This window comes from Oryzias latipes, chromosome 23 (genome assembly GCF_053564925.1).
Source record: "Oryzias latipes strain Hd-rR chromosome 23, Olatipes_Hd-rR_3.1".
In the NCBI taxonomy this organism is placed as follows: Eukaryota; Metazoa; Chordata; class Actinopteri; order Beloniformes; family Adrianichthyidae; genus Oryzias; species Oryzias latipes.
This window is the reverse complement of record NC_136259.1, coordinates 22,095,704-22,118,372: the sequence shown is the minus strand read 5'-3', so window position 1 is coordinate 22,118,372 and position 22,669 is coordinate 22,095,704. Positions and strand designations below refer to the sequence as shown.

The 22,669-nt window shown below is 39.5% G+C and overlaps 1 protein-coding gene across 7 annotated transcripts in view; it reads right to left on the bottom strand.

Moving 5' to 3' along the window:
- syt1a (synaptotagmin Ia) overlaps positions 1 to 22,085 on the bottom strand; it is a 215,574-nt gene extending 193,489 nt beyond the window's left edge. For 2 of the 7 annotated variants that reach the window (XM_078941964.1, XM_078941959.1), the window contains exon 1: positions 21,786 to 22,085. Coding sequence is in view for 2 of the 7 variants with exons in the window: in XM_078941959.1 (XP_078798085.1) it covers positions 21,786 to 21,801 (16 nt within the window). In the remaining 5 variants the exon portion in view is untranslated. Of the gene's footprint in view, positions 1 to 5,197; positions 5,558 to 21,785 lie in introns of those variants that run through there. The other 5 variants (XM_078941961.1, XM_078941960.1, XM_011491264.4 and 2 more) reach the window with 5 other exon arrangements.
- Positions 22,086 to 22,669: the final 584 nt, after the last annotated feature.

Genomic DNA, 22,669 nt, shown 5'->3' with positions numbered 1-22,669 from the left:
GAAGTAAAAATGCAGTTTAAAAAAAAACTTGTATTTTTGACGTAGAAAATACTCTGGGTGTACCACAACTTCTCTGCATTCTGATGTATCAACTTGGAGACGACTAAATTTGTGTTCGTCTTCGTTTTCCTCGCCCGTGCTGGTATCTGGCTACAATGTTGCTCTACATTTTTGTTGCACCAGTATTGTTAGATAGGGGGTGTGAGGACCTCTGTGCATTGCAGAGGGGAAGTCGGGTGGGGTTGCTCCACACAAACTGTCTCAACCACAACTCACAGGCAAATTTCTAATGAACTACTGCCGCTCTGCAGAAACTATGTCCTAGAAACTAACAGATTTTTTTTAATGTTTTTTTTGGTCTAAAGACGGCCTAATCATAATTAAAACTTCCCTTTGAGAATGGATCAAAAGATGATCAGAATGGGTCTTTAAAGTTGCAGGCTTTAAAAAAGCCTCAACAGTCACATGCTGCAACAAAACTCATGTTTTGCCTTAAAATCAAACAAAACCAATTGAGGATTTGGGTTTTTAAAAAAAGGTCATTCACGGTTCGTGAAATTTAGCAGCATTATTGTCTGTCAAAGACGTAGCTTCATGAAGTGGCCATCCCCAGAATGAGGGGATTTGAGGCTCTTGCAAATTGCAGCTTTCTTTTTTTTGCCTCTGAAGTCAATGTTGAAGGCTGCCCTGATACTAATGAGCCCCTTTTTAGGCTAACAAATGTTTATTCAGAGGAAAATTATTCATTTGTAAATCCAAGTTCTGTGTCTCCGCTCTCAGGATGTCTCATTGGCGGCGATAATTCTCTAGTCTTATCTTGCTGGTCTGTTCTGGGTTCTACATAGTCAGAGACAGAGCTTAACATAATCAGCCAATCAGTGACAGGCCTTTAGGAAAATGTTTACACTGGTTTGGCAAAGCGTTAAAATTCCGAGAAGAATTCTTAGCACACTTCTCCAGGGTTTCTGCATTAGTAGAGCATCTCTGCTTTGAGGGAACGGCTGTAAACAAGAACCACGAGGAAACATGTGTTGCCTTTTCTTTTTTTATATGTAACAATTTTCAGGATGACGTAAAAAACAACTTTCATTATTAAATATATAAATTATTTACATTTAGATTAGTTGAAGCGCTGTGATGAACAAATGCGGGGAGAAATTTGTCTACCAAAACATCAAAATGAAAAAAGAAAGCTTTTTTTGCACAGAAAAACGTTCCTTAGAAAACTCAATCCCGACTAACAATCCCATCATTCCCATGTGTAAGCCACCTCCATGAAGGCAAGTTATGAACAGATTTACATAGAAGCAGAATGTTTTGTTTTACAGAAAAACGAGATGGTGCATTTATATTGGTGAGCATGAGCTGGAGGCCATTCTTATCAAATTAAATTGTGGAAAATGATCTTGCCATACCATCATAATTGAAAATCTTTAAAAGAATTTAAAGATCATTGCATGAACTTCCTTTGGCAACCTCCTAACCCTGCAGGTTAAATCTTTTAAAGTTAATGGTAAAGAATGTTGGTTTTATTGTAGGGTTACCTAAACTGAGTTTTTCAGCAATAAACAAACTCCTTTCTACAAATGAAAGACCATCTTTTACGGGTTGGATGGGACTTGTTTACCTTTGTCACTGATTGATTCTTTTCTTTGATTATTGATTTCTTTCATCCATGATGTAGCAGGATTTCCTGCAGCATGAGACAGACCTGTAAAAATTTGAGTGAGTGTGACATCATCCATAAAAAATGGCTTACTTCTGGCTCTAACCAAATTAGGTCAATTCACTCGCCTTTTTTTTTTTTTTTTTGCTTTTCTATGGTAACTACCACTGAGTTATATTGTGGAAGAAGCTACGCTAACCTGTTATCATTGTCCAAAAAAGGTAAACAGGTCTGTAAAAGGTTTGTAAACAATGAGACACAGCTTAGCAGACAATCAATGACACCTCATTTCAAACTTTTCAATTAAAAAATGTCATATAGGAAATACGATGTATGTACAATGTTGATAAATGGTTGGGATTTTACTTAAATCTACACACAGACCATCATTTACACAAACAGACTCCTTGATCCGCGTTTCAAAACAGGTTGCTGCGAAGCCCACATCGCCACAGCAGGTGGCCAGTCCCAAACAGGGTGACAAGACGCAGTCAGAGCGAACTGAGAACAGTGCAACCCAATCTGAAGTCGTGCCGCCTCGGGGGCCCCTCGGACGGGAAAGAGGGTGTTGTGAATACTTCAGTCCATGGCCCCGGCACAGGGAGGTCCGGGCGCATTCATTGTAAAAGCACGCCAGTCCTTGTCGAGCCGGAGTCGGTTCGTAAATGCACAGCTGCAGGGGATATGCACCTGGCGGCCTTCGCTTGCTACTACCGAGGGAATTCTGGTTACTTTCTTTCCTCCGCTTAGTAATATGCGTCCATTGAGTGGGTCATCCTCCAAAAAACAAACAAAGATCGGTGGTCCTGCCAGAAATCGTAGAAATTGTGCCAAGTCTAATGCTACCATTGCCTTTGAATAGACTACAATATCAGCCTAAACGTTCACTGTTGAAAGTGAACTCACTCAGATTTTCCTAAAATGTTTTCTATAAGTTCTCCTTTATTAGTAATAATTTACATATCTACAATCATTTCCAGCTCTATTTGTGCAATTGTATGACACCAGTGAGCTAGCATTTCGAATGCATCTTATCTTTTGAATGTCTTGCACCACAGAAAAAATATCATTGAAAAAATGAGGATTATCAAGAACATGTTAAAAAGATAAGGTAGCAGAGCATAAACGGTTATTCTGACGAACAGAATAAAGCAAAAGCTGTTCATTTCTCTATAGAAGTCTATGGGATTTTGGCTTCTTGGAGCCAGCGGGTACTTCCTGTTGGGAATGCTGGGAGGGAGGGGCCACGCAGCTAAGTTCTTGTATACAGTCAATGTTTACAGGAGAAATCTCCACCAAAGGATTTCTTCCCCAAAACTTGGTTGATTAACTGTTTTTTTATTTTTTTATTCAAATTTATTTTCTCTAGAGATTATTTAATCCTTACAAAATCAAAATGCCGTGTTCCATTTAAAATGAAGGGAATGTGTATAAAACCAAATGTTTTTTCTTTTAATGAAGGTCTATCATTTTTAATAATCTTATTCATCCCAGATCATTTATGATCAGTTAGTAAGATCTTAGAATTCAAACTGGAAAAAGTCTTCGTTTTTAACAGTCCTGCGTTCCAGCAGCATTGAAACAGTAATGTAGTTGGACTGCAGTGGGATTAATAATCAATATGTAGCAATGAATACTACAATAATTTCACAAGGCTCTATGGCATGAAACTACAGTGTAAAACGGTTGGCAATAACCTCCATTAGCAGGAATTCTTATTGATGTCTAACGGCGTTAGGATGATGTTGAGTTGTATTTAATCTTAGCAGAAACACAACACAACAATGCTTACAGGCACTCAGTTAAAAATGAAAACCACTGACTGATTTTCTCCAAAATCTTCTCGTTTTCTATTATTCTCTCTAGGAGACCTTGGTCTTGTGGTGCTGATCTCTCAAAATCTTTTCTCCTCTCCTCCATCATCTGATAAATGTACGAGATGTTGGCTTAAAAGCAACCAAGCCTGGCAGATGCACTTTTATCTTGATGGCCTTTGCCTTACAGGAAAAGTTCATTCGCAATAACTCATCAGAGACAAAAGGTTGGTATTGCTCAAACATCAGACTGGTGACTCTGGGGCTGTGTGTTCATTAATAGCTCTTTAACAAGGCTGATAAAACATCACGACACCTTGAGCGACAGCTGAGTAGCCACTTGATTTGAGTCAAAGCCACAACCGTCACCACCCTGTTATACATATGCATGGTGTAATTTGAAGTATCAAAAAGTCTCAACATAGCATACATAAACCTCAGCCCGTCTGGTTCGGTTAAAGCCCCTGAAATGAAACATATGCAGAAACTCCCAGAGAGTGTGTAAATCTAAGTTCCACCTTGGGAAATTAGCAGGGCGAACATTTAGATTGGGGTGGGGGAGGCACAAAGTGCTGCCTGGCACTTTTTCCTCACCGTCACCTGGTAACAGTCTGACACATGGGAGCTTCCTAGTTAATGTCTTCCAAGCAGCAGGCTATACGGCAACATTTAAGCAACCCCATCCCCCCAAATCGTTTTTTTCTTTCCTTCTCTTCTCTTTTTGCATTGGTGGAACCTGCCTCTTGAGATATTGGGTAACCTGGGAGTAGGAGGTGATAGGCCATCTGTTTTTTAGCAATCTGTCAGTGGACACACACATCAGTCACCATGGATTTGTTTGACGTGTTTGCATAGAGTCTGAAGCCGGCCGTTTTCGAGCGCCCTGCGCGGTAACCAATCGACACTCCATCAGTAAACCTGTGGGAGGTGATAAGCCTTTTTTACAGCCAGGGGGGGTTCCCCTAACAACCACAGCAAAGATATTTGGTAACCTATGAAACTGAAGTGGTTTTTCCAACAACATCTGCTCACTGAGCCGACTAACATCAATAGAAATTACAGATCAATTTTAGTCCGAAATGAGGTTTAAAATTGCAGATTAGATTACTGTGACCAGGTAGAGAGAAGCAAAATTACATGAAAGAGAAAAGTCACTTTTTATATCGTTACTAAAACACTGGCCGTTTTTTTATAAAAATAAATAAACCAAAAACAAGTAAAGGATAGAAGAGAGTGAAGGAAAAAGAAGGAACCGAGCCTCTGTCTTATCTGACGGAGTGAAGTGAACAAATTGAGGGATTAGCTTCTATAGGATGAAAGCCGCTGCCCCTTTTTCCATCTCTGTTCCCCTCCCTTCATCTTTCCATCTGTCCGCACATCCACATTGCAATCTCCCCTTTTTAAAAACAGACGTGTTTCTATATGTAGCAGCCGTGCTGGTGACAGCCACGCTCCACCCTATCCCTAACACAAATTTCCAGCACGCGCACACAAATGAAATAAATAAATCCTAACAATGCACATAAAGGCGCCGCAAAAACCAGCCTCAAAAATGGTGTTAGGAGTAGGGGTTAGGAGTTGGAGCAAAGTCTACTTCCTGTCTGACTCTCTAAACATCAACCAACCTGATTACTTCACCTAGACAAAGACATCACCCGTCGTGCACCAACAATCCAGGTTTGTTTGCAACTTCTGGGGTAAAAAACAATACTCTTACCCGGCAATAGCAGCACACCTTCAGCTCCAAATCTGCTTGCCCTGACGGGAAGGCTGGCTCATATGGAGTGTTGAAGAGTGTGTGTTTGTATGGTTGGTGTGTGTGATGCTGGGAGGGAAAGAGAGAAAGATGGAGCGAGAGCTGCTGGGGAAAGTGAGAGGTGGAGCTTAGCACCGGGAAGAAAAGGAAGGCTGGATGATAACTGTCTGCTGTCTATATAGCCAGTCTTGTGGGAGCTGTGTTGGAAGGCGCTAGATTATCTTCTGTTCAAACAGACGATGGATGCACCTCGTGCTAGACTTGGAGGCAAGAGGGGGGAAAAAACCTGGTGATGGAGAGGGGAAGGTGGGGGATGTGTGGGAGAGACGAGGGAGACTGAGCTGTTTAAGCCAGCATCGTCACGCAGCAGTTCCTAGGAATCCCTCCAGTGAGAGGGGCTCTGCATCACTGAGTCCTTGGCTGTGATTGGCTGGGTAATGGGGAGACGCCAAGAGTGGTGGGCAATACTGTGTAACCTAGGAGGACCCTTTCAACATATATTTACAAGCTTTGTCTATCTTTCTCTTTTGGGTCCACATCACAGTCACACGAGTGATTGAGAGGACGGATCTGTTTGTCCGTGACGAGCAAGTCCTGACCTACCCTTGCTCACAAGCAAACAACACACAAATGCAGTTACATGGACACATCTCCGGGAATTTCTTAGAGGAAGTCCATTTCACCAAGATAATAATTTTTAAAAAAAAGCCTGCCAGGAAAAAACTAACAGTTTTTTTTGGGCATTAATTCTATGTAAAGTGATGCTTAAGGACCTACTCCAATCAAAGTTGTGTTTTTGTTGTTCTTGAAGCTTTTTTTGGATTAAGGACATATATTAAGAAAATTAAGCTCAAAATTAGGTTTCTTTATTCAAATCGCTGTGAATCAGGAGCAGATGAAAAAAGAAAGGCTGTTTGAAGAAGAATATATTTGTGATGTAGAAAATACACTAGGCGAGCTCCCTGTTTGTAACGAGAAGGGGAAGGGGGATGGGTGGCTCCGCACCAATGGTCCCGCCCAACCGCACATAAAACTATGTCCTAGAAAACATTTTTTTTAGTATGGCTAAAAATTGTATAATCATGATAAAAAATAAAACAAAAACACTTAAAATAGATCAAATGATGACCGGAGTGGGTCTTTAAGAGGTCTACAAACATTATTAAGCTTTTAGAAGCATTTAAAATGTGTATGTGTTGAAGTAACCTCCAGTTGATCTGTTTTTCCTTCATGATTCCAACATTTGTAGGCTATGTTCAAAGCGCTATACTGTCCCAAGGTGTGAAAGTGAGTATGATAGATTATCAGTCTTCATACAAAGCCCCATGACACAATAGAGAGCCTCTGCAGTTTATCAGCTGACATACAACTCAGACACAGCGTTAGCCTGCGAGAAAGTCAATAAGGATAAAGGATGAGTGGAAGGGCAAAAGTATCTGTTAAAGCGCACACTAGTATTGTGAAAACATAGTTTTGAAAGTAAGAAAAATGATAGACTCCTTTAAATTAAACTATGCTTATCCAGCTTTGATTGAAACAGCCAAAAAACGATATTGCTGCCATTCCTATCTGAGTTGCATTGCATGTGTTCACGTTCAGGTCTGTTTACATGAAAGCGTAACGGCACCTGCCAGAATTACCACACAGAATGGTAATCAGAATAATCAGAAAACTGTTTTTTCACATGTCAACATGGATCTGTACAAACACTGTAAAACCTATAGAATCTTTAAAGTCCACATTATTTACCAAAGTAACTTAATCTTGCATTTTAAAACTGTGTAAAATTACCTAAAGAATAGCCACTCATTACTCCCTCACCCCTAAAGGACTATAACTAGTGCTAACTAGTGCTCTGGATTTTGATGCAATTCGAGCACATATTACTACTTTTGATTTTACCGCCAGATATGATGTCACCGATTTCGCAGAATAAAAACCTAAAAATGTGTTCTAACTAAACATTCAAAAAATAAATTAGTTAAATGAATAAAAAACATTGTATTCCTGATAATTACTGATATTTTCAGAGTTAATCGATGCAACAGAAGCCAATATGTGGAAAGAAATTAAATGGAACAAATATTTTTCACTCACTTTTTTGTATTCCTACACCAGTGTTTTTCAACCTTTTCCTCCAAAAATGTAAAAAAAAAAAGAGGAGAAAATCATAGTCTGCATTTATCTACACAATCTCACATGCATTTTTGTGATAATTATTGTGGCAGAAAAAGCTGGAAGCTGCAGCCGTTTTTTCTAAAAGATGTAATAAAAGTTAAGTTAGAAGATTTAAAAACTCTTTGATTTGTGTTCGTTGTTGTTTCAAGACGTTGAGAGGAGAGACTCATTATGTGCTGAGACGCTGTCACTTTAACCCAATGCATCATAGGAGATGTAGTGAAAACAGCCCCCGAATGCAGACAAGACTAGCGTCTCTGAGCTTCATTCTTTTGATCCCTTTTTCCGCGGTCTGCTACCGGATTCTGTGGAAAGCTACACCGCTAAAGACGAGCTTTAGCTGGTATTTTTGTTAGAACTGACCGACTTTATCAACAGAATCAGAACAAGGAAGTGGAGTCTTTAACCATTTCTGATTGGTCAGACTGATGTAGTGGTTAAGAATACAAGAATGATTGGCGGAGACTTTTCAGAAAACGGCTTTAGTTGCAGCTAAATCGCGGTATCGTCATTCTTATCAAAATGTCTTTAATAGGATCAAATAAACACAAAGAAAAAAGTATTTTACGATCTTTCATATTCCTAACTACTCAATGTTTTATCAGGGGCTGTTTGGATGAACACAGAGCTGATATCCTGGAGATGGAAAATGTTTTTAGATAAGTTAATGAGGGCAATTTCCCATGGCACACCTGACCATCTCCCACGGCACACTAGTGTGCCGCGGCACACTGGTTGAAAAACACCGTCCTACACAACAAGCAATAACCAGAAAAAGAGCCAGCCAAAAAAAGAAAAACTGCTAAATATTGATACTAGCTAACTGTAGTTGCAGAAACTATGCTGTTGATGACTAAGGTTTTAAACCAGAGTTCAGCCTGTATTACTATTTCAAAGAGCCTCCTGGTCCTCCATACTATGCAGGGTTAAACCTCTTATCCTTCCATGCATCAACTTGTTGGGTCTAGATGAGCTTCACTGGCTCACTGTCAAGAGCAGCCAAAACAGCAGACTAGCTGGTCCTGCTCAGATGTAGAGCTTGGCTCCAGTAATGGTTCTGGGCCCATCCCCAGCCAGCTGCCCCCCCCCCAGAGGTACAACAGGCCCCATGCCAGGAGTCTGGCTCAAGGCCCGTACACACCGGGACGAATATTCGCCAGGCGTTATTTGCCAGCGTTTTTCGCCATGTAATGATGTAATGATGTAATGTAAAACAGAAATACTCCTGTACACAAGGTGGCGCTGCGCAACTTTACGCTTCTTAAAGTCGCTTTTCACTCAGAAGAAAAGAGCAAGTATTTACGCGCTTGTCAGAATCATACAAAGAAAACATGAATATTTCAAGCACCAGTTGCTCCAACTGGTGCTTGGTTCGGGGATATTTTAGAATTTCCGTCATTATTTCTTCACGGCAGTGTAGACGCACCTTGGCGTCTATCTTCTTCGCTGGTATATGTGCTCAGAAAGGCAGTTTTGTGTTTGAGCCCCCCCAAGTTGTGTTTTACTGTAACTTCAGAGGCTCCAGACACGTGTGCAAAAGCGCCATTCTCATTGGTCGAATAGATTTCGACGCGACGCGTCAAACCAAAAAAACGAACCCGAGCCGTTTTTTAAAAAGTGACGCTTTGACGCGTGGCGTTTTTCGCGTCGGTGTGCACACTCACATTGGTGCCCTTTGTTTAGTCACGAGGCGTTAAACGTCGGCGAAAATCGCGGGCGAAATTCGTCCCGGTGTGAACAGGCCTTCAAAGCGCTCCTAGTCATGGAGGTGCCTCAGGCACACAAGCTCAACCAACCCAGTCAGTATCCGAGCAGACCATCATTAAAGACATCAAAAATGGCACTGGATGCGATGAGGTTACATGAAGACATTACAAAACCATGTCGCAGGTTTCTTTATAAATCAACGGCTGCTTTCCCATACGATTTAAAAAAAAAATAAAAAAAAAAAAGGAAAAAATGATGGCAAATTGAACACATCTGTCATCGTATTCCAGCCATCTTGCTCACACATCATCTAATTTGCCAGTTAGCATCCCCTTTGGTTTGGTTGCCTGCTAATATTTGCAAGCAAAGTAGGCAATGTTCATTTGGAAAACCTTTCTGCTGTATTTTATACAGCTCTCCTGCATACTCAGCAAGTCATTTGTTTTTTTAAGCATCTACCTGGCAAATCACAAAAACTAAAACTAAAAAGAAAATGTTATTTTCCCTTTTCAATTTGGGGTTCTTCGCCAACTAGACATTTAATAAAGTACAAAACACATTAATATCTACTTCAAGGTTGAATTATTTCCATTTTTTGTCCAGGTGCTGCTGCAGAGATAATGAGGATATCTGGACATAAACAAAGGATGCAACGATTCACTTTCCTCACGGTTTTGATTTTCTATGCATTTTGATACCTCATCCTATCAATGCTAACAATTTGTTTGTTTAAAGGACCACAACCATCAGAATCTGGCTGTATTGATAGTTAGTTTATTTTCTTTTTACCTTTTAAAATTTCGACAAGTGCCATGCTCTGCCCCAACAGCCTACATCAGCGTGTCAAACTCCAGGCCTCGAGGGCCGGCTTCCTGCTGGTTTTTCAGAAATCCTGCCTCATCTGCTGTTGATTACCTGAATCAGGTGTGTTTAGCCAATAAGGAGCTTCAATGGCAGGTTGGTTAGAAAATATGTAGGACACCCGCCGTTGAGGCCTGGAGCTTGACACCTGTGGCCTACATGGTCATGAAGCCCTAGAAGGACCGGATGGTTCGCTCTGCTGTTTACAGATCAACAGCATCTCTAGTAGAAGCTGGGTGACGGTGTGTGACAGACTGATAGATGATGTGACACTCATGTGCCACTGTGTCATCCCTGCTTCAACCCTCATTCTCCCCTCAGCCTCGCTGCTCAAGGGATAGAAAGAGGATTGCAAATGGATATGCATGCTGATGAAGCTTAGAGTCGAACCTTTCTTCAGAAAAATGCATCTTTATATGGAGAAAAGCCCGATGGGTAAACAGTGGGCGGCTGTCAACTTGCCTCACTGTTAACAGGCAAATGACAAGGCTAGATCCACTGCAGATGACAATGCTCAGGAGTGGGAAAAGCAGGGAAAATGGGTGACAGGAAGAGGTGACAGGACACAGGGGCACCAACCGAATCTGCATAGAAATGAGCTGGATTCCCAAGAAATGACATATCAAGATGTCACAGCAGGAAAAAAAAAAGGAAGAGATGTGACAAAATGTCAAAGGTGAGAGTTGTCCACACATTGATTGCTTCTATAAAGAAATATATAATAAAAGGGGAAAAAATAATTACACAGAGCAACCACTTTCAAGCGGTTCTTTGCATTTTAGTTTGTGAACCACACATCTTACAGTATCTCACATTTCAAAACTGTTAGTAAACTACTCAAGACCAATTTACATAAAATTCTTAAATGCATACCACATATCATATCATATTTAATGTATGATATGACTAAACTACCCAGAATGCCAAGAGGAAGATGATTGGTCAAACGGGTTGATGGCAAGTTTTCCTTGTTGCTTATTTACATGACCCCCCCTTTAGAGAGAGCAACACAACAGATAAGTCAAACTTTATTGACAATGACTCTCAACATTGTTCAGTTGTGACACATAAAAATAAACCCTCGTTTTTCAGCTCATTATGTTGATACGCAGTGCCTATCACTCTGATAGGCTCCTGACTACAGTACCCATGATGCTCCAGCAAGAGGTGGGGCTTACCAAAGTGGTACTAAAAGATTTGGACACATTTTTTAGCACCATGTTCCACCAAAAATCATTCAGTAAAAACAATCCGAATTCTCACAATAAACACAACAGATTTTAAGATGCACAAAATAAATGAATGTCAAGAATACTATCTTACACAACTAGTAGTGGTTTTAGCTTGTGTTGGCTCTGGAGTCTCATAATCTTCCTCCACATGAAGATCCATTGATTCTTGAAGAGTTTTAGGGTGAGAATAAATTCTGGTGAGATTACAAGACAAGGTAACTAAAACCAGAAAAAAATTATTTTTGTCTATGTGGGCATATAGTACCAACTCCTACAATGCTAGACAGCAAAGAGTCATAAAGCATTTAAACGTCCCGGTGGACAGCATTCCTTATCATGTACTAAATAAAACTGGTCTAACACAGGAAATCTAAAGAGTTTCCCCAAACCATAACCAACTTGAGAAACTTTCCACTAGGTCCCAGATATTTTGGACTTTGTCCCTTCCTCTTGTCGTCCCTTGTTTATTGCTGGAGTTACGTTCTAATAATAACGCTCGAAAAACCGCAAAGAAGTCATCTTTATCTTTTACTAAGAATATACTGTAGATGTTTTAAGGCTGTGAAGCCCCTCACTACACACTTTATACACTTTTCTCAGAAAGACATGAACATTTTCACACTTTTGTATTGTTTAAACTCTCAAAGTTCAAACCAGTGAAAAAAAAAGTCCAGTATTGTAGATTTATGTAAATCCGGCAAGCCGAATGCTCTCTGCATATGAGAGACAGGAAGGAGGAGATTGATTCACAAGGGTTTACAGCCAATCCAAATGCAGAACACAATACGGTGTGAGGCATAATAACAAATTCAAAGTTATGTAAAACTGCCCCAAAATATTTCAGCAAAACAGCAAGACTGCAAAAGCTGAAATGGCCAGGACCACTAAATTCATTAACGTTGAACCCGCTTTACCAATTATTTCACTTCATTTTATTTAAGATTCTGCATTTTACATTTTTACAAGTTGAAAACATAAAAAACAAAAATCTGAGGAAAAGTAAGTTGTGCATAATAAACCTCTAAACTGTGTTTAATGTTGCAAGCTACATAGCTTAAGGATGAGCTGAATCATTTAAAGGGAATCAGAAGCTGATTGGCAACAGTCAGACTCTTCCTATATTGAAAGGTCAATCAGGCTGTAGAGCTCCATAGATTCAATGGCTTGCTAATCCACCTTTTCACCTCATCTCCCTGAGTCTCTTCTGCACATATGCTTACATTTGGAGCCAAATTGGAGTCGTCTTCTTGACAGGCAAAAAGTGAGTATTTGAGGAGTATTAGAAAGGATACAAGATAAGGCAAAAACAAATATTAAAATATTTTCCCTTCACTGAACCTGCTAATGGAATCTATTGTTATGTTAAATTAGGTTCAGGTAATTATCGTTTAGACAGAAGCAATGTAAATCAATTCTTAAATTACAGAACCCACGACTTGGAAAAAAATGGTGAAGGTCAAATTCACCTCAAACAGTGACCAGAGTTCTAAATATGTTCCTTTATAAAGAACCAAAATATGTTATTGAACTATCCATGTGTCAGAGAACTCTGCAGAAATTCCTTGAATCTGTGCATCCACAGGTCTGAACAGCATCATCTTGCTTTGATGATTTGTGGACCACCATGTGATAACACCCCTACAACAACACTTGATTTCATCTGTGTTTCTAATCAAGTATCAGGTCCATCAGCTCAGTCATATCTGGTGCCTGAAAGCAAAAGCAGAGTCACCTATAATCCGTCTAACCATAGCAAGCTTGGTTTTTATTTTACAGAAAATTAAATTCAAATAGAGCACTAACTAGGGCTGTCAAGATCAACAGTTCACAGATCAAAGCACAATTCTTAGTTCTTCATGTATTATGTTTGAATGATTGCTACATGTATGTCTTTTTGCTGAAAATAAAAATATTAAAATAAGAGCCTTTGGTGGGAGTGGTTGCCAGTCACTGCTTACTGACGACGTCTGGTTCCAACATGGCGGGTCCATATTGTAAAATATATGGCGACTGAATTGACTTAATTTTGTTGGAACCAAGAGTAAGCCGTTTTCTACGGATGACATCACACTCAGTCCAGTTCTCTTACACAGTCAACGCACAACACACAAGGGTATGTAAGGCTGAAGTAGGCGAGACGCAATCACATCATAAGGATTTTCAAGGGCCCTGTGGGACAACATTACTTGTACATCATAAGTGCCCACAACTTACGTTATTCTCACATGTACTTCATGATACATTGACCACACGCATGACAATCATACTTTTAATTTTGATGACGTCTGCATGAGCCTCAAAGGAACTGAAAGACGCACCCGGCCTCCCTGTAAGATGTGGTTGCGTCGAAAGCAAATCTTTACGGTTTTTCTGCTTCACTGCAGCCATTTTCTCCCTCATAATTTCTAATCATGTCATTTCTATCCATGTGTTTGGGAGATATTTTTAACCGGGGAGTCACATGACACCAATGCAAAAGGGATCTCACAGCTGTAAACTACCAACATACCACACTGCTATAAGCTCTCAGTCCGGGAAAAAAAAATATTGAAGTCTTAACAAGTATTAGGTCCATATGGTATCAACACAAAAACAAACAAATAAATAAATAAATCTGGTATTTCTTGCTCTCACTGATGAATTTTCGTTCTTGTTCTTTAACCTTTAGACATTTAATCCAAATGTTTTGGTGGATTTTAATTCTGCTCTGTAACTTTACTGAGGGAGCAACTTAAGAGTCAATCAAAAAAAAAAAAAAAATAGAGATTGGTGTAATTACAGGTTCCCCAAGGATATAGCAAATCTACCAGTTCAGAAGCATTACTCCTATTACTTTAATTTAGGAATTAAAACTGATTGCAAATTGCTTGAATGTGGAGCACCTGAAGGTGCATGAATATTTCATTTTGCATATTTATACACAAGCACCAAGTATCAAAAGCCAGGGAAAAAAATCTATGCTTGGCACTAAATCCCCACTAAAAATAAACTTCTCAGAAGGCTTGTGAAAACCCAATTCTCCAGCACATACAGGAAAAGAGACGGGCTTTGTGTGGGAGACTATTCACACCTGAAGAAGAAAAAAGCACACAAATGGATCGGTCAATTCTGACTTGTCAACTGACTAGAAAATGTGACAGAGATGAACCGTTCTATCTATCTATATATGGGACATTTTCATCCACACCTGTCAGGGTCAGAGTTCTGCTTAAGGTCAGGACAATTATACACTTGATAAAGTGTAAGTTGAGCACAAATGATTACTTTGTTCAAAACTTTGCAAAGAAATGTGAATACATTTGATTTTATGATTTAGCACATTTAGGGGTGTGTAGATAAAGCTAAAACAGAACAACTCCTGCCATATACCAGCAGAAAAAAAATGCAAAAAAGTTGGGTGTTCTGATCCTACTGAGGTTTTTTTTTTTTTAAGTGCTGATTCGGTCAGCTGTTGCTACTTAAGTTCTGAGTTTGCTTTCTTGTTTTTGCTTTTTTTCATCCATTTTCTTTACCCGCTGTATCCCTTATCCCGTCTACTGTCGGGCAAGCCTGACGACTTTTTTGCCGACTTTTGCGATATGCATATCGCACAGCTTGACATTGCGACAAGGATACATTCTTAATTTATTGTGCTGGCCTAATTTATACTTTTTTGCAATTTGTGAACAAAGTCTGAATTTGTGCACAACTTAGTCTTAGTCGAACCAGTTTGGACTTCTGCACTGTAATTGAATCGGTTGGTTCAAACGGGGCCCAAGTCCAAGAGGTCTGTTTTTCCAAGAAATGATTTTAATTGTACAGCTTAAAGGGAGGCTACACCATGCAAATGCTACGATATGAAGCACCTTAATTTTCTCATTTCAGAGGACTAGCAAACTAAAGTCTTTGGACTTGGGCCCTTCTTGAATTAAACAGGGGCGCTGCCATATTGGATAACTAGTGATGCCATCTATGGGATAAAGCTAAACCCATGCAAGAGAGGCCCAAGTCCAGGAATTTTGCACTTAATACATTTTAAATGTCAAGCATAGTCAATAAATTACAACGGACTTGGGACTTTTTTGCACATAATCAGATATATTTTCCCTTGAAGACCATAGAACATATATCTCTATTGTGAAAAATTGTGGACTTGGGCCCCTTTTGAACTAACCGATTCAATTTCAATCTGTGATCATCCAGGTACCTCCCCCGTCGCAGAAAAGTGGAACATAACGTTGTTTCAAGGAAACACTGAAAAACTTGAGAACTTGCCTGTGGCGTCGGTATTGTCATGAATTAAAGGCTGATTTACACACAGACGCACAAGATAAATGCCAACTACTGACAGTTCTGATGGGAGTGTGCTTGAAAAAATATTGGAGAAAAAAAAAGTAAATATTTTAAAAAAATCCTAATAGTTAAAAACATATTTATATAAACCTAAAACTGTTACCAATTAAAAAAAAATGTTTTTTTGTAAGAGCAGCTGTTTTGTATTTTTAATTTTTCAGTGTGTCTCAAAATTAAAAAAAATAATACGTTTCATACATCCATCCATCCATTCATCTTCCTCCGCTTATCCGGGATCGGGTCGCGGGGGCAGCAGACTGAGCAGAGATGCCCAGACTTCCTTCGCCCCAGCCACTTCCTCCAGCTCCTCTGGAGGGACCCCGAGGCGTTCCCAGGCCAGCCGAGAGACGTAGTCTCTCCAGCGTGTCCTGGGTCTTCCCCGGGCCTCCGCCCAGTGGGACATGCCCGGAACACCTCTCCATGGAGGTGTCCAAAAGGCATCCGGACTATATGCCCGAGCCACCTCAGCTGGCTCCTTTCGATGTGGAGGATAAGCGGTTCTACTCCGAGCTACCCGCGGGTGACAGAGTTTCTCACCCTATCTCTAAGGGAACGCCCAGCCACCCTGCGGAGGAAGCTCATTTCAGCCGCTTGTATTCGGTACCTCGTTCTTTCTGTCATGACCCATAGCTCATGACCATAGGTGAGTATTGGAACGTAGATCGACCGGTAAATTGAGAGCTTTGCTTTTCGGCTCAGCTCTCTCTTCACCAAAACGGACCGATACAGTGACTGCATAACTACAGACGCCGCTCCGATCCGCCTGTCAATCTCACGCTACGCTGTTCCCTCACTCGTGAACAAGACCCCCAGACATTTAAACTCTTCCACCTGGGGCAGGGACACTCCACCCACCGAGAGATGGCAAAGTACCTTTCTCCGGTCGAGAACCATGGTCTCAGATTCAGCGGTGCTGACCATCATCCCAGCCGCTTCACACTCGGCCGCAAACCACCCCAATGCAGGCTGGGGGTCCCGGCTCAATGAAGCTAATAGGACAACATCATCTGCAAAAAGCAGAGAGGAAATCCTGTGGTCCCCAAACCAGATCCCCTCCAGCCCCTGGCTGCGCCTAGAAATTCTGTCCATAAAAACTATGAACAGAACCGGTGATAAAGGGCAGCCCTGCAGGGAGTCCAACGTGGACCGGGAACAGGTCTGACTTACTGCTGCCTATGCGAACCAAGCTCCTACTCCGGTCATACAGAGACCGGAGAGCCCTCAGTAAGGCTCCCCGGACCCCATACTCCCAGAGCACCCCCCACAGGATGCCACGGGGGACACGGTCGAACGCCTTCTCCAAATCCACAAAAACACATGGGTAAGTGAACTCCCACAATCCCTCCAGCACCCCAGATAGGGTGTAGAGCTGTTCCGCTGTTCCACTGTTCCACAACCAGGACAGAAACCGCACTGTTGTTCCTGAATCCGAGGTTCGACTATCGGACGGACTCTCCTCTCCAGTACCCTGGCATAGACTTTCCCGGGGAGGCTGAGGATTGCAATTCCCCTGTAGTTGGAACACACCCTCCGGTCCCCCTTCTTAAAGAGGGGAACCACCACCGGTCTGCCAGTCCAGTGGTACAGTTCCCGACTGCCACGCGATGCTGCAGAGACGTGTCAGCCAAGACCCTCCCACAGCATCCAGAGAATTGAGGATAATAATAATACGTGTCAAATTTCCAAATGTTTTTTTCAAATTTTCAATATTTCATTCAAGTTTACAAAGTGGACTTTCAATTTTCATTAAAATGTACATTTTGTTATTTTATTCAATGTGATCCTGATTAGTCCCCATGCTGTTCAATCAGTTTACCTATGAAAAGAAGTCAGAAAGACAACTTTTTTATTTTTTAATAATTAAGCAAATTCTTTTTTATCTTATTCTCTTGTTTAAAAGATTCCTCCACGACCAACAACATTTTTAGCTGCTGTCGCTATATAGCATGGATTTTCATAAATTACACACCTGACGTGACCACGGTCACCAGGTCTAAAGTGGAGCAGAAAGTGCTCCATATTCCATTGCATCGTTCTGTCATGTTGTAAACAGGGATCCTGCAGGAGCTGCAGTCTTTCCTCTGTCTTTTAATTGCTGTTGTATCTCCTGTGTCTATATATCTACAGGTTTAGTTGTCCAAATGCTGATGTAAACACATTATAGAATTTAGACACTGTTCATAAACTAGAGTAAAAAGGTAAACACATTTTTCTTATTTTTTGAAAGGTCGTATTTGTTTAAACAAAATTTTGGTCAAATATCCAAACACTGTGTTGTGTTACATTTATCGGCACCTGACCTTTTCAGCCACCCAGTGTAATTGTGCGTCTGGCCTGATTAGCATTTAGTTTCAAGAAGATTTAATGAGCCGATGCTGATACTTGTAAACATTAAAAAAGATTTTCATTACTAGTTAAAATCAGAAAAACTCTTTCATATTTTTGGAATAATGCACTCTGACTTTTTTTCCTATTAAAAAAATAAAATAAATAAAAAACAAAGATTCACTCCAATGACAATTGTGTTATTGGTGTTTTTGACATCTTCTTGTAAGATTTTTCTGATGATGGAAGACGTATATTAAGAAAAAATAAGCTTAAAATAGCCTTTTTGCATTTCCCTTTATCAGACGAAAAAAAGGTTTATTTGTGACACCGAAATATGCTGTGTGGGCCACAAGCTCTCTGCTCCAAGCGCTCAACAACAGAGGGGAATGGGGGTGGGGTCATTTCCCACCAACGGTCCCATCCACAACTCAGAGGCAAGTTTCTAATGAACTCCTGCCGCACTGCAGAAACTATGTCCTAGACCAGGGGTGGGCAATTATTTTGACCCGCGGGCCACATAGGATTCTAAAATTGGATAGAAGAGCCGGACCAGGAGCAGATGCATGGAGTGAGAAAGAGAAAAATGGAATCTGGATGACAACATTTGGATTGAAAATAAAGTTTTAAAACCGAACATTTTAGAGTTTTTAGGTTCAAACTTTTGTTCTCATTTTAGAGCCAATTGCACCAACGGCTTGAAGTACCTCATGTAAAATGTAGAGAAATGCTGTGTTCATGTGGTGTTTGAATGATGGGAAGAATAATAAACAACAAATCTTCCAACACCACATGGATGCTAGAGCGGGGTCCCCAAATGTTTTCTTAAGGGCCATAATAACTCTTTTTCTTTAAAACTTTAAACTTCTTTTATCTTTCTTTTATTGTAAAGCCCTATAATAAAGTTGTATTAATCCATGATCATTTTAATAAAATAAATAACACTATTTATGAAATGAAAAAAATTACCAAATAACTTTACCTGTGATTTTCAAAGACAAAAAGTCAGGAAAAAATAGACTGATACATTAAAAATAAAAACCAATAAATAGTGGATCCTCTTCAGTCTTCGTCCCGCTGAGACTTTGAGGCCTGCAGCTCCTAAACGTCTCACATTTTGCGCTAAAACAGAGCAGCTGTGTCCTGCACGTCTGTTTCTCATCCAGTAATAATGAAGAAAGCTCATTTCTATGTCTTCTGCTGCAGCTATGCATATATATGTGTTATCTTTCCATCAGTACAAAGTTCCCTCGTTTATTGCAGGAGTTACGTTCTAAAAATAACCGTGATTGGTGAAACTCACAGAGTCTGATTACAGACGTTTATGGCAGTAAAACTCCTCACTGTTCACTTTCTACACTTTTCTCACACAGACATGAACATTTTCACCCTTTTCTCTTGTTTAAATTCTCAAACCTTCATAGAAATGAGGTCCAAGATCTTAGAATAAAAAAAAAAAAATCTGATCTATCACAGATTTCTGTAGAGCTCCACATTTCTGTACAGGAGACACGGCACAGAGGAGATTGATTGACATGGTCTCCAGCCAATCAGGACACAGAACAGGATGCGCTGTTTAAAAACAGAGGGGAATGGGGGCATAATCGCTCTGAAAGAATGACCTAAACCGGGAAAGATGAACTGCGATGTTTCTTTTCTGTCTGACAGAAATTTTAGAGAGTTTCAGGTTGGAGCACAGACTGCAGAAGGGTGGAATAAAATGTCACGTTCTATGGGGTCTTGATCGTGTTGCCAGATAAAAATAAAAAACTTGGGTCTCTGATATTGTTCAGGGGTCGGACCAAACATGGAGGCGGGCCAGATCCAGCCCGCGGGCCGTAGTTTGCCCACCCCTGTCCTATACAATGACACAGATTTTCTTTATTTTGGCTAAAAACAGCATAATCATAATAAAAGACCACTGGGAAGGCTTTTAGATCAGATGATCAGAGTGGGTTAGGGCTGCACGATATGAGCAAAACTTGCGATGTGCGATATTAGTGATCAATATTGCGATAACGATGTAATTTGCGGTATATAAACAAATAGCAAAACAACCAAAAACCTCATTACCATCTCATTGCAACAGTTTAAAAAATGATACTCCAAATGACCCTTGTTGACGTAGGAGGCAAACATCCAACATAAAAGGGCTCATCTGATTGGTCAACATCGGAAAGGGTCCATCCAATTGGTCAAATGCATAAATGGATTTATTTGATTCGTTAAATGCTTCAAGCTGCCATAGGATTGTATTAGCACATTTAAGTTAACCATTTATTGCGATTTTTGCTGACTTTTGCGATATGGATATTGCACTGCTTGATATTGCGATAACGATAAATTTGCGGTATATTGTGCAGGCCTAGAGTGGGTATTTAAATGCAAAGAGACTATCGTGAAATAACTTCAAATCCGCCCACCACCATTGTAACCATCCTCCAGCTGTAAGAACAAATCTCTAGATTGTCACCCATCAATTCAAAGATCCGTTTATCCTAAAGACTTCACTCCAGTGTGGCGTTTCAGTCCTATAGAAACCTTCCCAGCAAGCACTGCTGCTTCATGGTTGCTTAACTAGATTAGAAGTGATGGCAGATCCCCAGTGTGTCTGCAGCTTCCTCTAAACAGCCCTGCAGTGCATTTCCTCCAATAGACAAACACATCGCTTTTGTGAATTAAATGAACATGCTGCTAACAGAAGCAGCTGTAAAAAAAAAAATTAGTTCATAAAAAAAGCGACAAACTCAGAAAATCACCATTAGTAATAGAAAACAATCCTGTCGCTGAGAACAATATGAACGTGACAGAAAGAGTCTACAGACCAGAGAAGATTTTCTAATTTCAGCAATACATCTTATTAACTGCTCTACATTCAACAGGCAAATATATGCACTTATTTTCAGATCTCCCAAGGTAGTTCAAGAGCTAGAATATTATTTTCCCACATCCATTACTCCAGTTGCAAATAAAGCACTGCCATGGCAGCAAATATCCCTCGCATTTTAATTAGGAGACAAAAAGATCCAAGCTGTTTTGGCCTCTTTTTTTATTAAACAGGCTTTGAGAGTAGAACTTGAAGTAGACAGCCTCCCACAAATATCAGCTTCATTTCCAATGTCCATTTATACCGTGGCAGATAGATTAACTTTAATACTGTTATACGGATGTAGATTAAAAAAAGGAAGTGGCTATTCCCACGTAATGACCAGGGTTACGGTTCTTGTTAAAATACATGCGGGCAAAGCAGTGATATGCATTTACATGTGGACAGCTTTCAAATTAACATTAGCCTAAAAAAAATAAATAAATAAATAAAATAAAAATAAAGTACAAAAATGCAAAGACAGACCATCAAACGAGTTTTTTCCTTGGGTGCATATTTTTAGGATGCTCTTTTGAACTATCAAAAAAAATAACAATAAAGATTTGTTTTTCTTGTACAAACAAGCAATCAAAGTTATGAATAGGAAACGAAAAATTAGCATTTTTGCAATTATTAATATGTTTTTTTGTTTTTTCAATAGGAGGGTAGTTTTTAAATAATACAGTGACAAAAAAACATAACAGAACTTGGATATTTTTACATTTAAAACGGCCCACTTCAAGTCAGTCAACAAAATCTATTTATAAGCATTTTAAAAATTCTCAAATATTGATATTATTTTGCTAAATGTACTTTGATTAATTACTAACTTTTAAAATAATCTATAAATATTTACGTATAAAAAAAGTTGACACTCGTCTAAACACACCTGGTTCATTATCATCACTCAGAGGGTTAATGGGCTGATCCAGGTGTTAGCGCCGGATCTGCTAAGCTAAACAGTTCAGGGATGGAAATGATGTGGAAAATACCAACAACTACAGATGACAAGGGTTTAACAAAGTTAGAACAAGCTGGGATTTCTTACCGTAGAAGAGAAACATCTTGAAAAACGTTTCCGGAAGAAGTTTAGCGGCAAGAAAACTAGCCTGCTAGCTAATAGCTAACGTAGCCTACTAATAACTCAGAATTCTTTTTTTTAACGGTTATCTATGGGAAAAGAAAGAAAGAGAGAGAGAGAAATAAAAATGTTACCCTTGAGGAAAATTTTGATCAATTTTGTTTTAGTGATATAGTTATTTCTGTAAAAAAAATCTATGAAACACGACACGAAAGCGCAGTCTTCAGAAAGGTGAAAGTCACCGGAGAAACATCATCCTGTACTCTGATTGGCTACTCCCTTACACAGTGACCAGTAATTCTTGTTTCTGATTGGTTCAACACTTTCAGGAAATGAGATTTTAAAACTCTTGAAAAACAAAAATGTTTAGGCCTGTTTCACACACATTATTATTATTATTGTTGTTGTTCTTAATATATTTATATTATTAATTGTATTATTATTATTATTATGCAATCAGAAGAGTTCTAGACAACAATTAAATTGTTTTAACTAAGAACCTAAACTTGTGTTTTTATTTCTGTCTATATTTACATTAACAATAGTCCAGAACGTAATTGAATAAAATGTTTGTGTTATAAACATACAAATCCAACATAACAAGACTAAAACTGGAAAGTATTACAAAAATAAAAATATACAAAAAGTTAAATATACGTTTCTTAAAAACGCTTTCAAATCTAAATCATAAAAAGTTGATTTTTTTAGTCCAGTAAAAAAAATGCATATAAAAATGTTACAAACCTCATTCAAATGAACTGGTATAATAATTAAAGGTTTCATTGACTGATTCATAAGACCAAAATCATACTTAACCCATTTTTGAGTCCAGATGATTTTATTTGACTTTA